The following is a 22,922-nucleotide window of genomic DNA, read 5'->3' as shown; positions in this document are numbered from 1 at the left end:
CAGCTGTGTTCCCAAGCTAGAAGTGGAGTTGAGTCTACACAGAATATTTTCACTTCAGCGGCCCAGACATCATGAATATCAAAGCCACAATGCTGAAAATTAATTTGCGCATCTCCTGAAGCAAGTTTGGGTGTCTCCACACAATCCTATAGTTGCTAGGGTGTCTGTATTGAATACATAACACCCACATTGGAAGAAATGCTTATTATAGCTCTATAGTTACCCTCTTTGTGCAAGAGTTCACACCCAGCATGTTTAATCTCTTCAGGCTGTTGAGGCTCTGTTTTGATTTTCACCTTAAATAAAAGTGGTGACAAAACAAAGTAGGATCTGTCCAGCCTAACTTGTAATAATTAAGAGAATATCAATAAAGAAAATTTCCCTTCATTCATCTTTACCTTAATTATTTATGCAAACCTTTATTTTTTTTTACCAGTGATAGATATTAAAAGAATGAAAAGTGGATAAAATAATTACCTGTTTTCTGTTAATGCTATGATGAATGTAGGAGAGGGTTACATACAGAAATGTACTTGTGAATAACAAATGAATGAAAACTTATAAAAATACAGGCTGGTAAGCTCTTACTGGCATAATAATACCTCTACACATCTCCAGATGTGTATTGATGAAACATCTAGCTTCAGTTTCTCTCCTGCATGTTTAAAAGAAGTGCAAGGATTCTGTTTACTTGGTGGTTTTTGTTTGGTTGGGGTTTTTTTGTTTGTCTTGTTTTGTTGTTTGTGTTTTGGTTTGGTTTTTTTCCAATGTAAGATATTTCAGGGGGAAAAAAGTCTTCTTTTTTAAAAAATGATAGCTGCTTCTTTTGTGACAGGAGAAGCAGAGTCTTCTATTACAGTCTTTGAACTTAGGTCTTGCTAGTTTTCTTACTGGTATGATATCATTATTTTAAAAGATGCTATTTCTGATTTATGCCAGAGAGATAAGCCAACACACTTTCTTTGTGCACTGTGAAATTGAGCACTTCTTTTTGTTGTGTACCTACATTTCTTTAAAAAAGCAGTTCCCTTAAGATGCCAAAACATTCAAATATTTATTTCTTTCAATATCCTTCTAGTCATATAATTTAAAGTTTGTTTATCATTTTATTTTCTCATGAAATATAAATTAAAATGGTGCTGCTTATGCCACTATGAAATGTTGGTGCTGAGGAGGAGGGATTTGTCCCATCACTTCAGCAGGAACTCAGCTTAACGAGGCACAGGTCCTGTCTTTGATAGGGGAAGTACCTAATGCTTGGGGGATTTTCGGAGAAGTGGCAGGAAAACCCTTTATTTTGCTGTTTTGTTTCATTTCGTTGCAAACCATTTGGCACTGTGCTCAGACTCACTGTAGTCTGCAATGTAAGGTGGAGGCCTGCTGCTTTGGTGGTAAGCATTCCACCCCATCCTTGACTAGTTTTGAGCGAGGAAGGGCTATTGGTGTACAATGGTCTGTTACTCCCATTACTGCCAGCACAGCGTTACCTACTCCTTTCTGCCTCTCTTCTGTGGGGTCTGGAGGGAGCACGGTAGCCCCGTGTGTCTTCTACGGGGCCATTGGTCTAGTTTTGTGCTAGTTGGGGCTGCTAGCACTTCTAACTTATTTTTCAGATTAAATAAATTGGAGATCATTATTGCACTGTTGTGCACAGGTGAAGGAAACAGCTTAAGATAGCTACTACAGTTTCAGACAGCAGTAAGAGTTTTCATGGAGAGTTTTCCTAATTTTTCTTTGCTTCTTACTCAGATAAAAACGACTTTGTCAAATACTGCATAACAGAGCGGAAACAATGAAAACAAAGACTTCACAAACAGGATTCTGGGAGTGCATACCCCTCTCCCACAGACAGCCTGTTTGTCACAGGGCTTTAAGATAAGGTATCACACCTAACTCCCCATAACAAACTTTAATTATGTAATACAGGCAGAGAGGAAAACATGCCACCATGGCGTGGTGATCTCTGTGTACTCACTGAGCAGAGACTCTGAATGAAATATAGATTTGTCTAAACTTCCAGATGAAAGCAAAGCCTTTAAAGAGATGTGTAATTGTTCCTTTAAAAAAGGTGGTTTCATTAAGGGCCTTTTCTTGGTTCTTCAAAACATTTTGGTTAATTGTAATTTGACATCATAAATTAGATTCTTGAAAACTCTATTTTCAGCAGACTTTAAAGCAACTATAATTCAAAATGCTACAACATTTTTAAAAAATCTTGACAATTTGGTGTCTTGAATAGCTGCTAGCTCTCTTTATGAAAAAAAAATTAGTATGATATTCGCTTTCACATTCTGCTGAGCACTTTTATACTATTTGAAATCTACCATATACTGATAAATATTGTAGTTTGCCTTCCAAGCAAATCTGATGTATTTTTGATGGCATTGTTCTTCAGCTTCAGTATTAGTTTGTTCTTCGGTCTACTACTGTGTGGAAACAAAAGAACACTACCAGCAAGAAAATCTTGTTAAGGAAAGCTTTTAAAACAGCAGAAAGCAAATGCAAATCATTTATGCATACCAAGTAAGCTAGTGATCTTTTATTTCACAAGAAGCTAAATTGAGTGTTCCAAAGGCCTATAGAAATTAAAGATCAAAATTAACATGTAGGTATCTCAGTTCAAGCAACTTCCTAAAGTATAAGGAATGTGGGTAGTTCTTAAATCCAATTCCAGTTCTACCACTGACTTTCTGCAAAGCCTTGGCTTATTGATTGTATCTCATATTCTCCAACTGCACTTTCACATCCACAGCAAGATACTCACCATGCAGGAATGTTAGAAAGTTTAGACTAATATTTGTACACTATGTTTAATCAATGCTGGGCATTTTATGTGGTTGAGTTCCCCAAACTTGAGGCCCATTTTAATCTTCTTTTTCCCTGTCTTGTAAAGGGTACCACTACTGCTTCTGCTCCAGGATGTAAACATAAAAGCACTTCATTATCTAGCACAATGGCTTCCCAGAAAAACTGGACTGTTCATTAATCATTATCATTACCAATCAGTGCAATGCTGAATGCTCACCTTCCTCTCCAGAAAGAAGCTATAATTGGAAACACAAAACACATAAGTAGTGTGAAGGGCTTACCGTTCCAAATGGTTTTGAATGAAAGCATCTTCTTCATTTATCTGGTTTTGCTGTAGCTCCACCTCAGCAGGCAGTGGCTTATGCTTTGGTCTTACAAGAATGTCTTAAGAAAGATGAAGCCACTCTGATCACTGATACTGCCCCTTGTTAGGTAGCAGGGTTCTTTTCTAAAGAGCTCCAAACCAGGACTTCTGGAATCAAAACATTAGTTTCCAAGCTTGCAGATCTTTTTGCTAACCTCAGGACACTGTGCTTTTTCCTTCAAACCATTTTTCTGCTTTGCATTGGAATGAAAATGCTCTGGTGGCTTCCCTTTTGGTAAAAACAGGTGACTTCTTTAGGTTTGGTCTGCAGGGAACTTAGAGAGAGAGGACTTCAGTTTTCTAAATGGATATTTTTTTTCCTCTTGCTTGATAAATAGTTACTTTGAGGTGTATAGTTTGGAGAAGAGGTACCACTCAAGAGCAGTGGAGTTTGTCAGTATAGCTTCCACCCTCCCAGGTCAGGATGGGGGACTGTGCAATGCATCAATGAGATGATTAAAACAAATCCAAGTTCCACCTGTTGCCTTCCAGCTGCATAGATCTTGCATGCTGCTGAATTCTATGTCATTCACTAAGGATTTAAGCATTTTCAACTGAAATTTTCAAAGTGCATAGTGTCCATGGCAACAAGAATATGTTGGTAAATATGAAAAATAGCCTCACATTATCTAACACATGAAACTTCATGTTACCAGTATCTTGGAAGATATGGTATGCTGTTGCATTTACTAACACTCCTTCACTGTGTCATTAATTAAATATATCAGAAAAAAATGATCTCGCTGCAATTCTCAGCTGTATCACCATATTTCAAATGGGTTCACTATTATAGGTAAAAATCTGATATGTCAGAAATTTCATTCTTTGATTATTGGGCTTCAATGAGAATTTGGGGATAAAGCATTACTTCTATTTACACAGCTAGAGGAATCACAGGTCCTGGGATGGTGAATAGGTGTATAAAGTACAGCTCTGTGGTATAGTTACTATCTTCCTTTTTACGGCTTTTCATACTTCATTCAGGCCACTGGGCAATGCCTTATGTGTGAGCTACCATCTTGTTATTACAGCATGTTAATGTTGCAATAGTTTATACCTGGTAGATATCTACTCATTTTATCCACTTGAATAACACTGCCACTCAGGATTTAATAATCCTGGAATAAGCAGGGGAAGTTAGGGTATTATCAATGGAATGATGGGTTTAGTTTGGTAGAGGACTGCAAAGCATCGAGGACAGAGACATCAGAAGGTGGTATAATCCCTTTGTTTTTCATGTTTGAAAAGTATAAAACCATTTTCAGAGTAACTTCTGAAAAAAAGATGATGTAAAGTAGGCAATTGTGAGTCAAAAAGTTCCCTATATTTGCACACCAGAAAATCAGTATGATAGGTAAGAAATTAGTTTGTTGGTGATTTTTGTGATTCACAAATTCTCAGTTATTTTCCTTTGGTCTTGGTTTTTGAACACATCATGCCGTTGATTACTTGTTTGCAATATTTGACATTTGAAATAATGGTAGGTCTGTTCAATAATACATAATGAATAATTATGAGAGAAAGCTAGTAGCTAGTAACCTAGAGAGAAATCTAGTAAAATTCTAGTCTGAGCTGACTCTAAGTTCTACATCATATTTAAATTTAGAAATATCTTTTTTCTTGTCATAATTTTGTGATTTGAATCTGCAGAAATCTGATGTTTTGAGTCAACCTTCCACTCATTTCCTCTGGTGACATTTTTTCTTTTGTTGACTAAATCTTTAATAGAAAATGTATTAAGGTTTTCACACCAATGCTAATGAGTAGAATAATGTGACAATCACTCTCAGCCTAAATTTAAGGAGAATCTGACCACTGACTCTTTAGATTATTCCTAATTTTAGCAACATGAGAAAAGTCATTCAAGCTATCATCCAAATTATCCATACTGAGATATAGAATATATAACACATATACATCCTCTTGAACATGACATGTTGAAGTTCTGTCATTGTGTCATTCGTTCTAGTCAGTGGCTGGCTAGAACAGGTTTCCATCTTTGGTAAAGTCTTTGTGATTTGCATTATAGTTTTCAACCATTTTTTCTGAAGATTCCCTACTGACCTCAACAAAAGTGTAGAGGGATCGACAAAGATTGAAAATTATAACTAATGGGTGTATCAGTTTTTGTTTCCGGTACCATCAGTATTAAATGGCAATGTTAACCCATCATCACTGTTCACATATACAACATTTGTGGTTTGTATCAGTAGTGACTGCAGATATATTGGCTTTTACTGTATATGGTGTTCTTACTGTAGTCATCAATGAACATGCTTAAGACTCATTAGAAATTCGAGATGCACTTGCTGACACCTCACACATTTTGTAATTTAACAAGGAGAATTATTTTATTATGTCACATATATGCACAACCAATAATTACAAATGGGAGTATTCAATGAGAAAGGTCACAGACTTGAAGCTCTGCATAGATTTTATTTTGGCAGTAATAGGTCTGCATTGCTTTGGCCATGGGAAGTGGACAAATCACCACTGCTAAGTCCCATGAAACTGTAGGAAAGTCACCAAATTTGAGTGAGAATTGCTGCACAGTGTCCTGTGTCAGGCTAGGTGGACCCTTAGCTTTCCCAGCAAGGAACCGATTCTGAAATAGCCTCTTATCTTACTGCCCCTGTGCTGTGTCAGTCTCTGACACAGAGAAGCTGTCTGGATCCATGCCTGCCCAGGACCCTGCTGTCCCATGGCACTCAGGTCTCAGTGAAGCTGAGTGCTCTGCCATGGCTTTTGTAGACCCATACTGACTCTTGAATAACTCTTTTGCTTTTTATAAGTACTTCTGACTCTATCTGGGTGTAGACCCCTTCACTTTCTGTAGGGGGAGTCAGAGGAGAAACTTCATTGCACTGACTGAAAGTAATTTCTGTGGAATGTTGTTTGAATATTTCTGCTCAGTGGAGCCTCATAGAGCTCACCACGTCCTTTTGGGCATGCCAGCTGTCCTATTATTTAAAAGACAACAGGATGTGCTGCCCTGATAGCTCTGCTAGCGGCCATGTGGAAATGCTCTTTGTCATTCCATCCTCTCAGGCTTTTGAAGGGTATGGATGCTGCCAGACAGTAGCACTTCCACAGTGGTCAGCTATGGGTCTACAATGCATGCCTGTGTGAAGGAACCTCTTTTGATCATTCCTCCACCTTCTTGCTTTAAAAAATCAGTCATCACTTCCATCTCTGCAGGATATCCAGAGTCAGTATTTGCCTCTGTTCTTCCTCAGTGCTGATGGGTTTAATACACATGTAAGCAAGATCCCAAAAACTGCTTGAGCATAAATGGCACAAGCCTTAGCTCTTCAGTACTGTACTTGATAGAATAATGCTTCCTTGGTTGTGTAGTCAGCAGAGAGCTCTCTGTTTGTGATTTTACATATCTTTCATCTCAAGTCACATCTAAATGTAAAATCCAGTGCTCAGGGACATTATATGGATTTGTGACATCTTCTGCTGGGCTGCAGATTAATGAAGCAATGACTGGATTATGCAGCCTCCCCTACATGTATTTCTTCACCTCTGGCAGATGTAATATTGATAATATCCTTCATTTAATATGTCAGTCCCCCAAGCATAATTCAGTGGAGGTTACCAATATATTTCTCTCTTTCACTTAGCTTTTCCTAATATCATCTTGAAGAGAATTTGGCAGAGCAGAAATTGCATTTAAGGTAAGGAAGAGAGTGCATTAGTGTGGCAGGCAGGAGTACAATTCTGAGCAAAGGGCAAGGCAAGTTACAAGCTAGTTTGCTTGCTAAGGCATAACCATGTCCCATGTAGCATGTGTTGGTTAGCAAAGTAGCTTGGACTGTGTAATTGAAGAGTATTGTCACATTGTGACACATGGCAACAAGGAGAATCAGCCACAGTTTTCCAGGCCTTGGAATGCAACAAATGGAAGATTTAATGACTTCATGGCAACAGTCTCCAAAGCTGCTCCACATTTTCAGCTGACAATGATCCTAAGGAGATACCTGTGATAAGGACGGTGTGATTTTCTGTGTACCTTCTGACAAAAAGAGAGAATGAAAGCCCATGAGTAGTTCTCATTGTTTCTCATTGGAAGCCAGCATACTTCCACCAACATCAGTCTTATTCCTTACACTTACAAAAGAGTAAGAATCCTATACCAGACTGGGAAAATGAGATATTAAATAGACATGATCATGATGTGTGTAATCCAGGTCTAGCTGAAATCTCGGACTTGCCATAGAGTTCACTGGAGAAAAAGCTTTCTATTAGCATCTTGACTCTTCTACCAGAATTGTTGGGTTTTGAACTTGGAAGACCCTCTATGCTGCCAAATTCACCACAGAAATTAGGAGTGCTTTTTAAGTTTAGTGGTCTGTCCATGTACAGAAGCTAGTAAACAGCAAGGTATGCTATATTCATTATTCATTACTAAAAATGTCAGGTTCTAGAATTAAAGTTCAAAATTTCTTGGTTTTATTTGCTCAGTTTCATTGATACTGCTTTTTGATTTGCATTACCTAGAAATATATGTCATTTTGTTGCTATAAACTAAGAATGTATGAACTTCAGCTTTTGGTTTTATTTGCTGGTTTACTTTTTTATCACATATGAGTGATTCCTTACTCCTTCCAAATCTGATTCTTCACAGCCGAGAAGGGAGTTGCTTTCTTGAGAGACTCTTGCTTTTCATTACATCAAGCAAAGATACTCATTCATTTGTGACTGGGAATCACATATCTAAAAAAAAATAGGTTTTTTTTTTTAAATTGCCTTTTCAAAGACATAGCCTACTGTATGAGAAGCCTTAAACACAGGATGTTCTATGTGTTACAGCAAGAACTTACCTTTTCCTTGTGAACTTTTGAAATGGAGTTCTGGCAAAACTTTCACTATATAGGTGGAATTGAAGGACAGGAGAGGAATCAGCAAAATGCTGGTTTGTATACTTAATTTTGAAATGCAAATGCTTGCCATTTATCCATTTTATTCTTCCTTTTCTTTCTTCCAGAAACCTCCTCTATGTTTACCCTCAGAGGCTGAATTTTGCTAATCGACCGGGCTCTGCAAGAAACATTACCATCAAGATACAGTTTATGTGTGGCGAAGACCCATCCTGTGCAATGCCGGTAATAAACACTGAGGTTTCTTAACAGGCTTTTACTTATATGCATTTCTGCAGAACCTCTGAAGAAATAACTCATGGTTTACTTCCCGTCAACACAGTTAATAGTGAGGCCTTAGGAAGTCTGGCTTCAGAGAGCTTGTGAAGGTTGTCATTCTCATCAGAAAGCAGGGCTCTAGTTCTTACCCACAGCAGGGAAGACTTGTCACTCAAGTGGAACAGAGGCATATTACTCCCTCTTATCTACGTTATTTTCAGAAGAGTAACATTGTATTAAATCAATGCTGTGTTGGAAACTAATGATAAAATTCACAGACCTTCAGAGGCCTTTTAAGAATGATGTAGTGTATCTTCCAGTGTAACTCCTCCATATTCACTGTGTGTACACAAATGCTCAGGTATTACTCAGGTAAGACTGGAAGTTAGAAGTTGAGATCTTCATTGGCTGAATCTGAACGTGGTGCACAATCATGCAATGTAGGTAGAGTTTTCCATGTTTGAAACTCATGGCGTATTAGGGCATGTGTGTGCACTACTAGCAGAGCAGGCATCATAGAAGGTTATTAAACTTTTTTCATTGCAAGATCCTGTCTTCAGCTTTACCAGGCTTCAGATGTTTAGTTTGAAGTGTTCTTACCCAGACACCTGCTTCAGCCTGAATTTTTGGCAAGTTTTCAGACAGTGTAATTGGCTATTTTAGAATTATATTGCGATAAATTTTTTTGTAATTTTATGTGCTAGAGGGGCAAAAAAAGAGTGGAAATATTAATTTGAGGAACTTTAATCCAACAATATGTTGGAGAAAGGACTGACACCTGACCAGCCTTCATCAGTATGCTGACACTGCACAGTGCAAACTTTGTGGCTGTATTCCACATGAGCTTTGAAATTGAAATCAGAGTATCAGCACAGTGTTTTCCCAAGCCACGTTTTTTTGCAGAGCTGGAGCTCTACCATGCGCCTGTAACACTGTCCTTTACACAATACTGCCTTGTTGGTTTCCTTAAGCTCTGCCCATATTACAGTTAGGTTTTGACAAATGCTTAGCACAGAAACAGTTCATCTGGCATCCCTCTCCACTGTGAGAGAGCTTCCTCTCAATGCATATGGGCTTGTGCTGTGCAGATATCCTTGTCTAAGCTCATCTCCCAGGGCTCTCTTTAAAGTTACTGGATGCCAGGACCTTACCATGAGGCTATGTCTGAAATGAGGGAAGCAAATCAAGCACCAGAAATGCCTATTTCTCTCTATTGATTGTAAAGGAACTTTGGACCTCTAAGGTAAAATGAGATGGATCTCACAGTAAATGTGCAAGCTACAACTGAAAAACAAACTTCTAAAAAATATATTAAATTAACATTTTTGCATTTAATTAAAGACAACGTGACAATGTGTAAGAGGCTTACCATAACTTTATTCCTGCAATTCCTAACTTTTTAGTACGTGACTGGAAAATGTGATGTGAGGTAGTCAGTGGTTCTGGAAATGACCTCTCCTCCTTTTTCCTGGTGATTTACCCTGAATGATGTGTGGGGAAGATGCCTGGTAATAAGTCATTTGTGTCGACATGCTCAAATAAAATTGAAGAGTCATTTTCAGCCTTCAGATACTGTCTTAGAATTTATACAAGATTATGACAATTAAGTGCTTTAGACCTGACTGCTGATGCTTTCTTTTCCTCTTAATGTAGGTAATTTTTGGGAAATCTTCAGGTCCAGAATTTGTGCAAGAAATATACACAGCTATCACATATCATAATAAGTGAGTATTGTTACTATTTGTATGACTTAAGAAGTGTTAATCATAACCTCTTTACATAGTTCTTAGCCTACATAGTTCTTCAAGGAATGCTGGTACTAATCCATTTTGAACATTTACATTTTATGTGGTTTTGTCATATCTAATCTGGATTGCTACCTGCATTTGCATAAGTTACCATAGTGTAAGTGCTTTTCTGGTTTGGAGCTTTTCAGAGTTTAGTTGAGAATATTCCTAATCTAAAGATTAAGGAGCAGGAACAGGAAGCAGCAGCACGATTTTGTAACATCATTTACTTCCATGAATTAACAGATCCAAAAGAGCTGAAGGGATATTCTCATTCTCATGAATGTGAACTTGTGATTTAGGATTTCCACAATAAATATGCTGAAACATTAAATTAAGATTGAATGGTTTTGAAAGTACAGAGATGGGTGAAAGCTGAAAAATTCCAGCTGATACCACCTATGCCCTTCCTGATTCAAAGCTATAGATAGTTTAAATATACATAATTAAATATAAATAAAATCTAAATATAGAAATAATAAATAAATAAATAAGAATAAATATAGCTGTATATGTATTTATTTCATTTAACTTGACTCTGAGGCTGTTTTCAGGATTTATACAGTTTTTGTAACCATAGCATCTAAGAGCCCACCAGCAAATTTGCTTTCTGCTCAGTCTCGTACTTACACTGGAAATGTGCTTGGCATTTTTTCTAAACAGGTCCCCTGACTTTTATGAAGAAGTGAAAATTAAGCTGCCAGCAAAACTCACAGAGAAACACCATCTGTTGTTCACATTCTATCACATCAGCTGCCAGCCAAAGCAAGGGGCATCTGTGGAAACCCTCCTTGGGTATTCAGTAAGTTCCATGTGATATATGAGTGTGTGTGTGTACATATATGTGCATCTACATCTCATGCAAGTAGACTCTTGTCAAGAATTTTGTCATGTGTTCCCTTTCTGGTTATGGTAATACACCAAAAACAGTAGAAGGTCTTAATTCACAGAAACCAGATGCAGGTTGTGCTATGTTACATTCTTGTCCTATAATTGTTAAATGTCTTTGAAGTTAATGAATTCACCTGAAGCAACTGACACTTAAGTGTGTGCCTAAATATTTGCAAGACTGATGCTTTATAGCATATCACCTAATTCTGTTAGATTCTATCTATTGCAAAAATAACGTAAGACACATTCAGTTACAATTATTTACTGTTATCTAAAATGTTCTTACATGAGGTAACAAGTCATATAATATTTTCAGTTAGGTTTTATATAGAATATCTTTTATGTTCTGAAGTGTCTTTTACTCACATCAAAATTAAAAACCAGAAATAATCTAGAAGGTAAAATGTAATTCTCTTGCATAATTATCGACATGTTGCGACTAGCATCTTTTAGCTTAAGAAATACATATTGTAGCATAATCTCTTTGGCCTTTTTCTTTACCAGTGAATAGTTTTAAGTGGGGAGACTTCAAAATAAGAGTAAAGCATAGATGACGATAACACTTCAAATCTGAAAACATCCTAGTGCTATGGTCAGTAGTTGAGCTGTGGGGCCAGACAAGTGCTTTCCGTGTATTCCTACTATGAAGTTTGCATTGATCCTAGTACTGAGAATCCTTTCAAATGGGCTTTTTTTATGGACAGATATAGTCCCACCAATATCAGTGGGATCGGTAAGAAATAAATTAGTTTGTAGTTCAGCAACAAGACTTGACATAGGTGAGGACTTAATTTTCAGGCTTCTTTTCACCTAAATACAAAATGATTCTGCCCTGTAATACTCAAATGCACAGCTTCTTTCAGATTTGAATAGCAGAAAAAATAAGTGTGTTCCAAATATCAATACAGAGTTATGATGAGTCATTCTGGCCTTAATCCTCATGGTGACCACGACCAAGATGTTTGATTTATCCTTGGCAAAACTTTAACTCTGTTGATTTGCTTCAAAGCTGAGGATCAGATACGCAAGATACATGCTTTTTTAAACAAAAACATGGACTCTACTAATGCTTCTGGTAGGATTTATTAGAAAACTATATGTCATGCATTAAAAGCTCTGTGTTTGTTTACTTCAAAAAGGATGATTTGTAAAGCAGCCTTGTACATTTTTTCTACGGTTGCTATCAGTGAATTTAAAATGCAAAGAAATACTGTTGAATGGGTTGGAGCAGAGGTGCTTGGCTCAAAATCTCATTTGTTATTTTGTTGGCTGTATGTAACAAATAAGATAAATAGCCCTACTCATATATAGTCATGAATATTGCTGTGTTTTCTCTTCATTTGTTTCAGTGGCTGCCAATTCTATTAAATGATCGTCTTCAAACTGGACATTATTGCCTTCCTGTTGCATTGGATAAGCTGCCTTTCCACTATTCAATTCACTCTCCTGAGGTAACAAAGAAAATTATGGAAAGATAATATTTTCCTAATGTAGCTTGTAGGCAATGCCTCCTTTTTGTACTTTAAAAGGTGAAGGCTCTTATTGTCACTGGTGTTATTATTTCATATTGTTATATTGTGGTTTTTAAAGTTAGTTATCCAAGCAAATTGTTGTAAATTGTCTAATCAGTGATACATTGGTTTAAAGGGTGTCAAGTCAATAATTTACTTTCTTCCATAGGATGATTTGCTATTTTTTTTGTGGCTGTGTGGGAGGGGGAGGAGAAATGGGAGGAGAAATCAAGTGCTGCTGCTGGAACAGAAAACTGTGCCCTCTGGGTAAATATGGCAAGTAGGAAACTGTCCAAAGGGTTAAAACTGCAGCACATCACCATGGAATGCCTTTGGCAGTGCTTTAACTGGGAACTTCTAACCTTTAAAATGTCCCATTAGAAGATGTGTATTTGCACTGTCTGTGCTAGGCATCTTTCTGATGTGCTCCACGTCTCCCTGTTCAATGCATCCACTTCTCTGAATCTAGTCTATGAGAACAAGAAGATGCCTAGCTGTGGTCATCTGTATAGCACTGAAGTCAGATATCTAAAATGAAGTGAATAGCGTGAATACCCTACAGACCTCTGTGTAAACAGACTTTCTGTTTGATCATTAAAAGGAAGATGATGATTCCTATATTTCTTTTCCACCACAGAAAGTTCCGTCTCAGACACCACCTGTTAAGTGGGTTGAAGGACACAAGGGTGTTTTCAATGTTGAGGTGCAAGCTGTTTCATCTGTGCACACTCAGGTAATGCATCAGAAGCAAAACACAGCTGTAGTTTCATTTCGAAGAGAATTCAGATGTCCAGTCCAACTTAGGAGGTTTATGAAATGGAGATGCTCAAGGCCACACAGGTTTAGAAGCAAGTAACAGCTATGGAAATAGCCTGATAACCTCAGTGAGTGAAATCCTTTGGTGAAATGAAATCTGTTGCAAGCAAATGAGCACTCTCAGCAGCAAGTCACATCAAGCAATAGGGAGCCTGGTGTCTTCTCAGCTCAGCAAGGGTGTGCTTAGGTTGTGTTTGAAGGACACTGACAGGGCACAGTGCCAGTTTCTGCAGGCTGCATCTACTATTCTACAAGGCTAGTTCAGACAAGGTGTCCACATCTGAAGAGACATAGCACCTCCTCGCCTGCAGGGACAGGTTATACTGCCAAAATGCTTTAGGCAGCTCAGCCGTCGGTGTCATGTGGTGTGGGGACACAAGCCTAGTGCTGAATGAGAACTCTACTATTCTGGTTGTTTAAATGTGTTAGGAAATTGGAGCTTTGCCCATCTTATTGGGAAACTGCTTTGAGGCAAAGCAGCTTTATTTTGTTTCTGCTGCTTTACAGCATCTCATACCCATCATCCCATTCTAGTTAACACTAGTAGCTATGTCCTAACAACTGGAGGCCCTGTGTCTGAAGCATGCTCTGCAGCATGCTTTTTAAATACAATAGGGCATGCTCATAAGGCATATAAATGGTATGTAGATGGAACTTAGGTGTGGGTGTCAGTGGGATTATAGACCCATGATGTGACAGAGTTCAAGACAGGTAATGGTATTTTCATGAAATGAAGCAACCACTTTAGTGAGGTCTTTACGTTTTCTGATTTTAATCTGATCTAACTAGCATCTGAATTTGAGCCAGATGAAAATGAACAAATAAAAGGCTGTGACAGCTGCTTTACAAATCAATCTCTAGGGCTTGCCACCACTGCAAGCCAGAAGGGTGAAAATATTTTCTCTGATCCCAACAAGTGGGACAATCAGGCTTTGCTTAGCTAGCAGCAGCCTGAACTGTAACAATTTTGTTAACTGTGAGTGCACTATATTTGCAGGACAATCACCTAGAGAAGTTCTTCACTCTGTGCCATTGTCTGGAAAGTCAGGTGACATTCCCTATTCGCCTAATGGACCAGAAGATTACAGAGGCTGCATTGGAACACGAATTGAAACTCAGCATTATCTGTTTGAATTCTTCACGCCTTGAACCTCTTGTCTTGTTTTTACATTTGGTACTAGATAAACTTTTCCAGCTAGCTGTACAGCCCATGGTCATAGCTGGCCAGACAGGTATTTACTAGTGCATGGTCTTGGAGTGGTACTGCAAGCAAGCTAAAGATGTGGGGGAAACAATTGCTAAGTATCCAGGCTCAGATTTAGAATTTGGGGTAGCCCACTTCAGAAAGAGTTGTATTTCTCAAGACGTAGTTTCACTGCACAATTTAATCAGGTTTAACCAAGTTCCTGCCTTCTCTCCTTTTGCCCCTACGTGTAAGACTCTCATACTCTAGTTAGTAAGTACATTAAATTATTGTAGTTTACATACCTGGAAATATAGTTCAGGAAGTAGGCTTTTAACTTTGGAATTTTGGTTTTTCCAGGAAAACACTAACAAAATCATTGCTGTCTGTATCATACCCAAATACCTTTAGACAGAGTTGAGTGAGCACAAAACCAGAGAAGGTATAGTAATGCACACAGATTTTTCTGTTACTGAGGCTGCCAGGTGCCCATCACATATGTTAACTCTGGAGGGAAGGCACACTTGGAGACAGTGTTGTAGTTTATTTCCTATCTCGTTTTGGTAATCAACATTGTCATCCACTATAATATTTATAGAAAAGCCTGCTAGCTTGTATTTGTTTGTCAGCTGGAGGATAATGAGTTTTAGTGTTCTTCAAGTAGGTAGTTTATAGGAAATGCAAAAAGGCTGCTAGAAATTGTAATTAACAGTTACAGTCTGCTTTTATGTAGCACAAAGGGGTGGAGTAGCAGTGACTGGGTTGGGAGTCACTGGGTCTACTGAAGCGTGGTTATTGGCCTATGTAGACCTTGGCCTATGTAGGTCTGGCCAGGTATAGCAATTGCTGTATAGAGCTCTAAATTTGTTAAGGACTGAATTAGAGCATGTAGGATTAGTTGTTGTTGGTACAAAGAGTGTCCTCACCTAATTATATTATACCCTTCAGTGCTGAGACTAATTCTTGCCTTCGTTTCACAGCCAACTTCTCACAGTTTGCCTTTGAATCTGTGGTTGCAATAGTGAATAGTCTCCACAACAGCAAAGACCTGAGCAAAGACCTGCATGGGAGGAACTGCCTTCTGGCATCTTATGTCTACTATGTATTTCGTCTGCCAGACCCTCAAAGAGAAGTAGTCAAACCAGGTAATGTCAGTGTAAGTGTTTCAAAAGTTTGGGTTTTTTCTAGATACATGCTATTCAACATGGTGCCTCTGGGAGGAGGACTTAGGGAACTGGCCTATAAAATGATAAACACAACTTCTCAGTCCATGAGGAGGCTGAAAACTAAGTAGTCATTTAGTGACATTTCTGCTGGCTGTGCTCCCTGCTTCCTTGCATACTTTGAATGTGGAGGTAAATGTTATGTGTTGAAGATGGTGTTATATTTTGTGTTTAGGCCTGTGAATCTTGTCTTAATCTACAGCTAATTAAAAAAAGCTGATGGGAAGAAGAAAGAGTTATTGTAATAGTGCAGCTGTTCAGGTAGCCCTATTAATCTTTTGTTACTGCTTGTGCAATCACCTTGTGAACTGTTGACTTGGAAAACATCTGCACCTTGTCATTCAATGCCTGTGTAATTTGTTAATGAAGCAGCTGGTGGTGAGATTTTCAGGAGTTTTATGCTATTCAAAATGCCGATGCTATAACAGCACTGAGCAAGGCTGGCTTGACTCTCATGTTTGTCTCATATATATATCCATTAGTCTTAATTCAAACATCTCCCTATGAGCAGGTGCAGGCAGCAGTGCCATTTCGACGGAGTCTCGTTATTACACATTTGGACGCACTTCCGCAGTGTCTGTCGGGAGTAAACTCCTGCAGAGCCGAGTGATAAGCTGCAGCAATCCTGACATCACTGTTACACAAACTGCTACTGATGAGGAGGTCAAAAACATCATGTCATCCAAGGTAAGAGAACAAAGTCAAATATCTGGACAATTGTATAGCTCAAAACCTAATAATACAGATTTATTCTTTGAGGGTTGGATTCGCTACTTGTAAATGCACTTTGCTTCTTGTAAAGTGTCACCAGAAGCATTTGGTGTTTATCTGGTTTGGCAGAGGTACATTAAATCCCGTTGCTAAATTCTGGTGTCTCTTGTCAGTGAAGAGAGCAAGATGTAAGGACCTTGTCTCTTGTTTGAGACTTAGACATTCCACAGGGGGATTTGCTTCTTTGATGTGCCTCACTCTCCTCTTCTTCCTGATGCTTACATTCTGTTCACATGTGGTGACCTGGGCTGGTCCAGGTTGCACAGAGTCACTGTGAGAAAAGACTGCTATTGATTACACTGGGAACAGTTTCACTTTTTGAAAAGGGTGAGAAAGTCCTGACAGTAGCCTCCTGATTTTATACCAGCTATAGTACAGATGCCATTGCATATTTTGGAACTGGGTCTTTCCAAATAGTTAATTCAACCACAGAGTAAAACACAAAACTTCCTCTGTCTTTCTCATCTACAACTACATATGCCACCAACTTGCACAATAGAAAGGATGACGAGCTTTATAAGGGTAGCTGTGCTTAGCTCTCTGGGGAGCCCAAAATCTAGAGTTCTCTATTCAGCAGGAAACTGGGCCTCTGACAAGAGTAGGATTTTTCCCCCGTGCAAGGAGCCTTCTCCCAGCTGCAGCCCTGCCCAAGCTCTGCAGCAGCATCTCTGCTGAGCTCTGAACCATATCCTCCCTCCCTTTTCTTTGAGTGTTGTGTATGTAAAATACTGCTTCTCAAGCAGGTGATTTTCAGAAACATTTTGAAGCCTTTTCTGCATTGGATAACTATGTACCTCTCCAGTTAAAGTCAACAGATGCTTATTTTCAGCAAATTAAATGGGAACTAGTAAGACAGACAGGCTTTGCCAATCTGTTTGATTTGTTTATATAGGCATACGTGTTCGTCCACAGCAGTTTTTGATAATGTAGATTTGAACTTAATAGCTTTATTAATTTTACTCTAATGTACTGTCTCCTTAAAAAACAGAGCTCAAGGCGCTTTTTTTTCCCAAATTATTACAGAATTAAAATACTTGATATTACAACTTCATTACATTGATAAATGTAACAATTTACAATTGGCTACGGCAATTTCCCTGCCTTTTAAATTGTCATTACTTTTAATGGAAGTCGGACTCCCAGATGCCAGTTAATTTCAGATGTAGAGCCGGCAGATGAACTTAACAAGGACGGTTACCCTTGAAACGGTGAAATGCAGCGCTTCTGAAATACAGCTGCAGTGCTGAAATTTGGCATATGATGGCAGTGTTGTCATTTGCGCACTGCTGCAGCTGCTGTGTTCAGGTGGTCTTTGACCTCGGTTGGGAAGGGGGACGGGGAGAAGGAAAGAGAAGAGCTGTTCAGGTGAACTTCTGTGAATACCTTCCAAAAAAACCCACCGCTGGTGATTTCTACTTTGTTAATCATCTCTAGTTATGTATTAACCTACTTTTATTTCATTCTTCTGTCTATGCCCTCCAGCCTATGGATCACAGCTCCAGTCGGATGTCTTTCTACGTTGAAGGAGCAAATGATATGCCAAGCGTTTGTGCAAACTCAAGACCATCTAATAAAAAGGTAGCCTACCACTAAGCCTGAGGACATGTGTTAACAGAGCCTGGAGGCTCCTGAGGTAGTGCTGGTAATTAGTGCTTCTAAATGGAGAGGAGAGGAGAGGAGAGGGAACAAAATAACGACCAGTTTTATTGAACGACCAGTTTTTGATGGAATTTTGAATCAGTGGGTAAATATTACCCAAACTTTTCTGCTTTTGCTCCAGAGTTCTTAGATTCTTTTTTCAGGACATATTTAGACAAGTAACAGCCTGCCTGGATCCTCCCTTTGCTCTGTTTCTCAAGGTGTTAAGGCCTCTCTCTTTTTCCACTGCTGTCTGCTCTTGGATACCTGCCTTTACATGTTACAGTAAACTGCATTAAGAAATGTTTGCCATCTCTTTCTTCTGTAAAAAATATTTTTCTTCTCCCATTTTGATAGCTTTTAGAACAAAGGAATTTCTTCCTATATTGAGTATGTATTCCCAAATAGCTTTTTAACAAGATAGAAGATATATCACATAAGTACTTCTTCCAGAGCTGTATCTTCTGTTTGGCATTGATCAGCAGCAGTGGCTTTGGATAAAGAAGCTGGGAAAAATCTCTGCAATGAGCAGTTCAGAGTCTGAGTTACAGTCAAGAAACTCTCCTTTATTACTCCTGTTTATTGGTTTGATTTCTGCCAAAAAGCATAGAGTTTTTATACCCAGTCTGAATATTGGATGGGTTATTGTGTCCTATTCAATGTAAATATGTGTAGGAATCTCATTAGCTTTATTTTCTTGTGTCAGGAATAGAAAATAGACATTGCAATAAATTTTTAGTCCAGATTTGAGTTTCCTGAAAGTTTAGATCATTGGGATTGGGTGTCTTATGGTCAGATCTTACTGCAAAGAGTATGATTTCCAGCTACAAACCTCTATACAAACTGCTGTGACTATTACTGTCCTTATTCCCCACCACAGAGACATTCTTCTACCTTCTCTGAAAAAACATGGATGTGCTAAATGGAAATGCATAAGGGGAAGTAGGGAATGTGGCTGCTCCCTATCATGCATACAGCCAGTGGCCTGAGGATGGACCAAACGCATTTCCCAGTTTAGTTATCTGGGGTTCTGGATCCACAGAAAAATAGGTCCCAATGTCTGTTTCCCACCAACATTCTTTGTATGTCGTTTTGGTCACATCTGCCTTTTCGTCCTACAGGGATGTTCATACATCCCCATCCAGCTGCTGACTCTACATTATGGGAGAGTTTCCCACATGGCAGAAGGGGGATGTTGAAAATGGAACATGAGTTTATTGAAAAGCCATTTCCCAACACTCTCTGTTTATTATCTAGCATTTCCACGAGGAGCTGGCACTGCAGATGGTGGTCAGCACGGGTATGGTGAGAGAAACTGTGTTCAAGTATGCCTGGTTCTTCTTTGAGCTCCTGGTAAGATTTGACAATGGTGTTATATAGGAAGTTAATGGTGAAATGTAGCATGTACTCTAGGCACAGATTTAGCTAGGTGATGATCTCTTCAGTTATTTAGTTTCAATGAGAAAAGGAAAGGTCCCATGTAGTGGAAGTACAACTAAAGAATTCTCCATATTCAACCCCATTCCCCACTGACAGCCTGTGATGGCAAAGTCCTGCATGAATTACATGCACAGTGGTCCACAGCTTGCAGAAGGCTGAAAGACAGACTAAGCCTTTTCTGTGAATACCTGTTCCTCTCTTTTCCACTTTATTAACAGCATGGGATCACTGACAAGACTCCCCAGCCTCACAGTTTCACAGAGCCTTGCAGTGATGGATGTTGGTGGAAAAAACATACTGGTTTCCACTTGCAGCATATAAGCAACCCAACAGCAGGTCAAGAAATAAGAATTAATTCCAGAAGTGTCACTCCCTGTCTGTCATCATGAAGAGCAAAAGTTGCAAACAGCAGCATTTCAGAGATGCAGATGCAAGGGACTGGGGAGGGTGATTCTGATTTCAGGTGCTGAGAGTAGCCAACTGTGTGAACACGAGTAGGAATCAGTGTCTGTGAGTCTTAGGCTCTCTGTTGTCGTTCCTGGTACATTTAGGATTTGTTACAGACAGCAGCTCTGGGAAGATGAGAGTGATTACATTCCAGGAAAGACCAGTAGGGTATCTTACTCACGTGCGCTGACTTGAAGCAGTAGTTTTGCCTCCAGTTTGAACATTTTTTTAATATTTCTTTTATGCTTTGCAGATAAAGAGTATGGCTCAGTATGTTCACAATATAGAGAAGCAAGACAACCCACGAAGAAGTCGGTTCTCTGATCGCTTCAAAGATGATATTACCACTATAGTTAGTGTGGTTACTTCGGAGATTGCTGCACTTTTAGTCAAACAGAAGGTAAATGCATTAAATAAGCAGTGTGGATCCTTGCTATTCACCCTGTGTTACACTCAGCTGCATTTAATCCCGTTTCACCTTCATCAGTGGCCAAAACTGAGGCAGTATTCTCACATGGACCTTAAGCAAGAGATGTGGCTGGCCAAAGGGCACCCTTGTGCTCCCCTGGCAGACAGTTTGTTTTTATTCAGCTCAACTCCCCAGCCTCCTTCTCATTGTGCCTGTGGGGTGCAGGGAGGGAATCTCCTTTTTCATCTATAGGAAAGGTTGAGCACCCATTTTCAGTGACGGTGCTGCCAGATTAGCCAGGGCATAAAGCTGCAGCCCAGGCAGGGCTTATTCCTTTTATCCCCCTTTCCTGTTACCCTCATTTCTACTGCATAGTGTTTTGACTTCTCTGACAGCAGTTGGCTATGCAATATGAAGGCAATATTCCTCCTGAGGGTTGCAAAATCCAGGCATGAGTGATTTAATCCCAGATCTCTTTAAAGAGGGACTGGCCACACGAAAATTAAAGGCAAGTAACCCTAAATCCCACAAAAGTCTTTCTCCTGATATAATTTAGCAAGTTGCACTGGTATAACAGATTAAAAAGTTTAAAGGATCACGAAATGTAATTTGTATTTTAACATTAGTACTGTCAGCTTACATCACTGCTGTCACTCTGCACTTGCCAATAGACAAAGCTAAGGCCCTGGGTGATTGTTATTTGTTCTGTTCTTGCAACCAACTCAGTTTTATGCCCCAGAGCTGCCAAATACGCTCTGCTAGCCCAGCAGTGTGCTCTGCTACATGGCAGACCAGCCCAGAGAGCTAGCCGGCCAGGTCACTTTTCAACCAACTCAGTTTCCTGATCCACTTTTCCATGTGTGCCCAGCTCTGCTGTTGAGGAGCAGAAACTGGGAAAGGCACAAGATCAGACAACTGAGAGCAGAGAATGGTAGAAGTGATTGGCACTGCCCACAAAGAAGTTGTTCCTGAAGATTTACTCTTTGCTCAATCCTTTGGTGATAGCCACGTCCAGAGAAATTGTTTCCACATAAATGTTTACTTAAGATGTCAGAGAGGGTTTTTTTTAAATGCATTCTGTAATAAAATTCTGTTACGTTAAAAATGTTTTCACAGAACTGTAGGTTTTGCCAAGAGATTAGTATTTTATGGCTTCCTCAAGCGAAATACAAAGGTTTTTATGGGCTGTTAATTCAATTCAATTTTGATTGAGTAAGTGTACAGAACCTGATTATGTGCGAAAATCCCACTCCAATGTTTGCAGAATTAGGGCCATTGGTTAGTTGTACAGAGCAGCAGTAGGTAACGTGTGTCTGATTTTTAAATCCAAGCAGTAATAATGTATGCTTTAATACATGGTTGAGCATGTCAGATTGCCCTGGGATTCTACCGTGATATGTCTGGCATATTTTAGCCTACCCAGAAAGGTAGTAGAAAAGTAATTTTTTCTTCACAGTAGAAAAATGTTTTGCTGTGTTAATTTCAGATCATAGGAAATATATATATATACACACATATATTCCTGAACAATGACAAAAAGGTTGAAAAATGAAAAATTAAATTGTAACCACCTTGAGGCACTGCACACCTGTTCTCACTAGTCAGGGACATGAGTAGGGGCAACATTTTTCTCAGTCATCTCGTCAGTCTTCAGTGAACCCTCCTGAGGGCTCTGAGCATTAAATGTGTGCGGATCCCTCAGGCAACTCCACAAATTCCTTTTGGTGAATTACAAATGCTACTAGGATTTTATTATTTAAATTGGTATGTTTGAAGTATCCGTAGCCTTATTTTAGAGGGCACATGAAGTTCTTTGAGATTCTTACTTGGGGACTGTCTGTATGGATTTGGTGGGTGGAATGCTTGATGGATGATGAATTGCCTGGATGGTCACATCCAGAGAGTAGTGGTCAATGGCTCAATGTCTGGATGGACACCAGTGACAAGTGATGTCCCTCATGGGTCTGTACTGGGACCAGTACTATTTAATATCTTCATCAATGACATAGATAGTGGGATTGAGTGCACCCTCATCAAATTTGAAGATGACACCAAGCTGAGTGGTGCAGTTGACACACCTGAGGGATGGGATGCCATCCAGCAGGACTTGAACAAGCCTGAGAAGTGGGCCCAAGTGAACCTCATGAGGTTCAACACTGCCAAGTACAAGGTCCTGCACATGGGTTGGGGCAACTCCTGGTATCCATACAGGCTGGAGGATGAAGGGTTTGAGAGCAGCCTTGTGGAGAAGGACTTGGGGTGCTGGTGGATGAAAGACTGGACATGAGCTGGCAAAGTGCACTCCCAGCACAGAAAGCAAATTGTATCTTGGGCTGCATCAAAAGCAGTGTGGCCAGCAGGTTGAGGGAGGTGATTCTGCCCCTCTGCTCTGCTCTGGTGAGACCCCACCTGGAGTCCTGTGTCCAGCTCCAGAGTCCGCAGTACAAGACAGACATGGATCTGTTGGAGAGGGGCCGGAGGAGGCCACAA

At 39.4% G+C, this 22,922-nt stretch overlaps 1 protein-coding gene across 1 annotated transcript in view; it reads left to right on the top strand.

Annotated features, from left to right (window-relative positions):
• The window catches only part of DOCK8 (dedicator of cytokinesis 8), a 96,389-nt gene that overhangs the window by 40,089 nt on the left and 33,378 nt on the right, over nt 1–22,922 (top strand). The window contains exons 15-25 of the mRNA XM_065657910.1: nt 8,166–8,283; nt 9,970–10,040; nt 10,767–10,905; nt 12,344–12,445; nt 13,143–13,238; nt 14,319–14,553; nt 15,485–15,649; nt 16,239–16,414; nt 17,981–18,076; nt 19,394–19,489; nt 20,277–20,423. Coding sequence (XP_065513982.1) covers nt 8,166–8,283; nt 9,970–10,040; nt 10,767–10,905; nt 12,344–12,445; nt 13,143–13,238; nt 14,319–14,553; nt 15,485–15,649; nt 16,239–16,414; nt 17,981–18,076; nt 19,394–19,489; nt 20,277–20,423 — 1,441 coding nt within the window. The remainder of the gene's footprint in view (nt 1–8,165; nt 8,284–9,969; nt 10,041–10,766; nt 10,906–12,343; nt 12,446–13,142; nt 13,239–14,318; nt 14,554–15,484; nt 15,650–16,238; nt 16,415–17,980; nt 18,077–19,393; nt 19,490–20,276; nt 20,424–22,922) is intronic.

This window comes from Caloenas nicobarica, chromosome Z (assembly GCF_036013445.1).
Source record: "Caloenas nicobarica isolate bCalNic1 chromosome Z, bCalNic1.hap1, whole genome shotgun sequence".
NCBI classification, from domain to species: domain Eukaryota; kingdom Metazoa; phylum Chordata; class Aves; order Columbiformes; family Columbidae; genus Caloenas; species Caloenas nicobarica.
The sequence above is the reverse complement of the archived record's forward strand: the minus strand, read 5'-3'. Positions and strand labels throughout refer to the sequence as shown.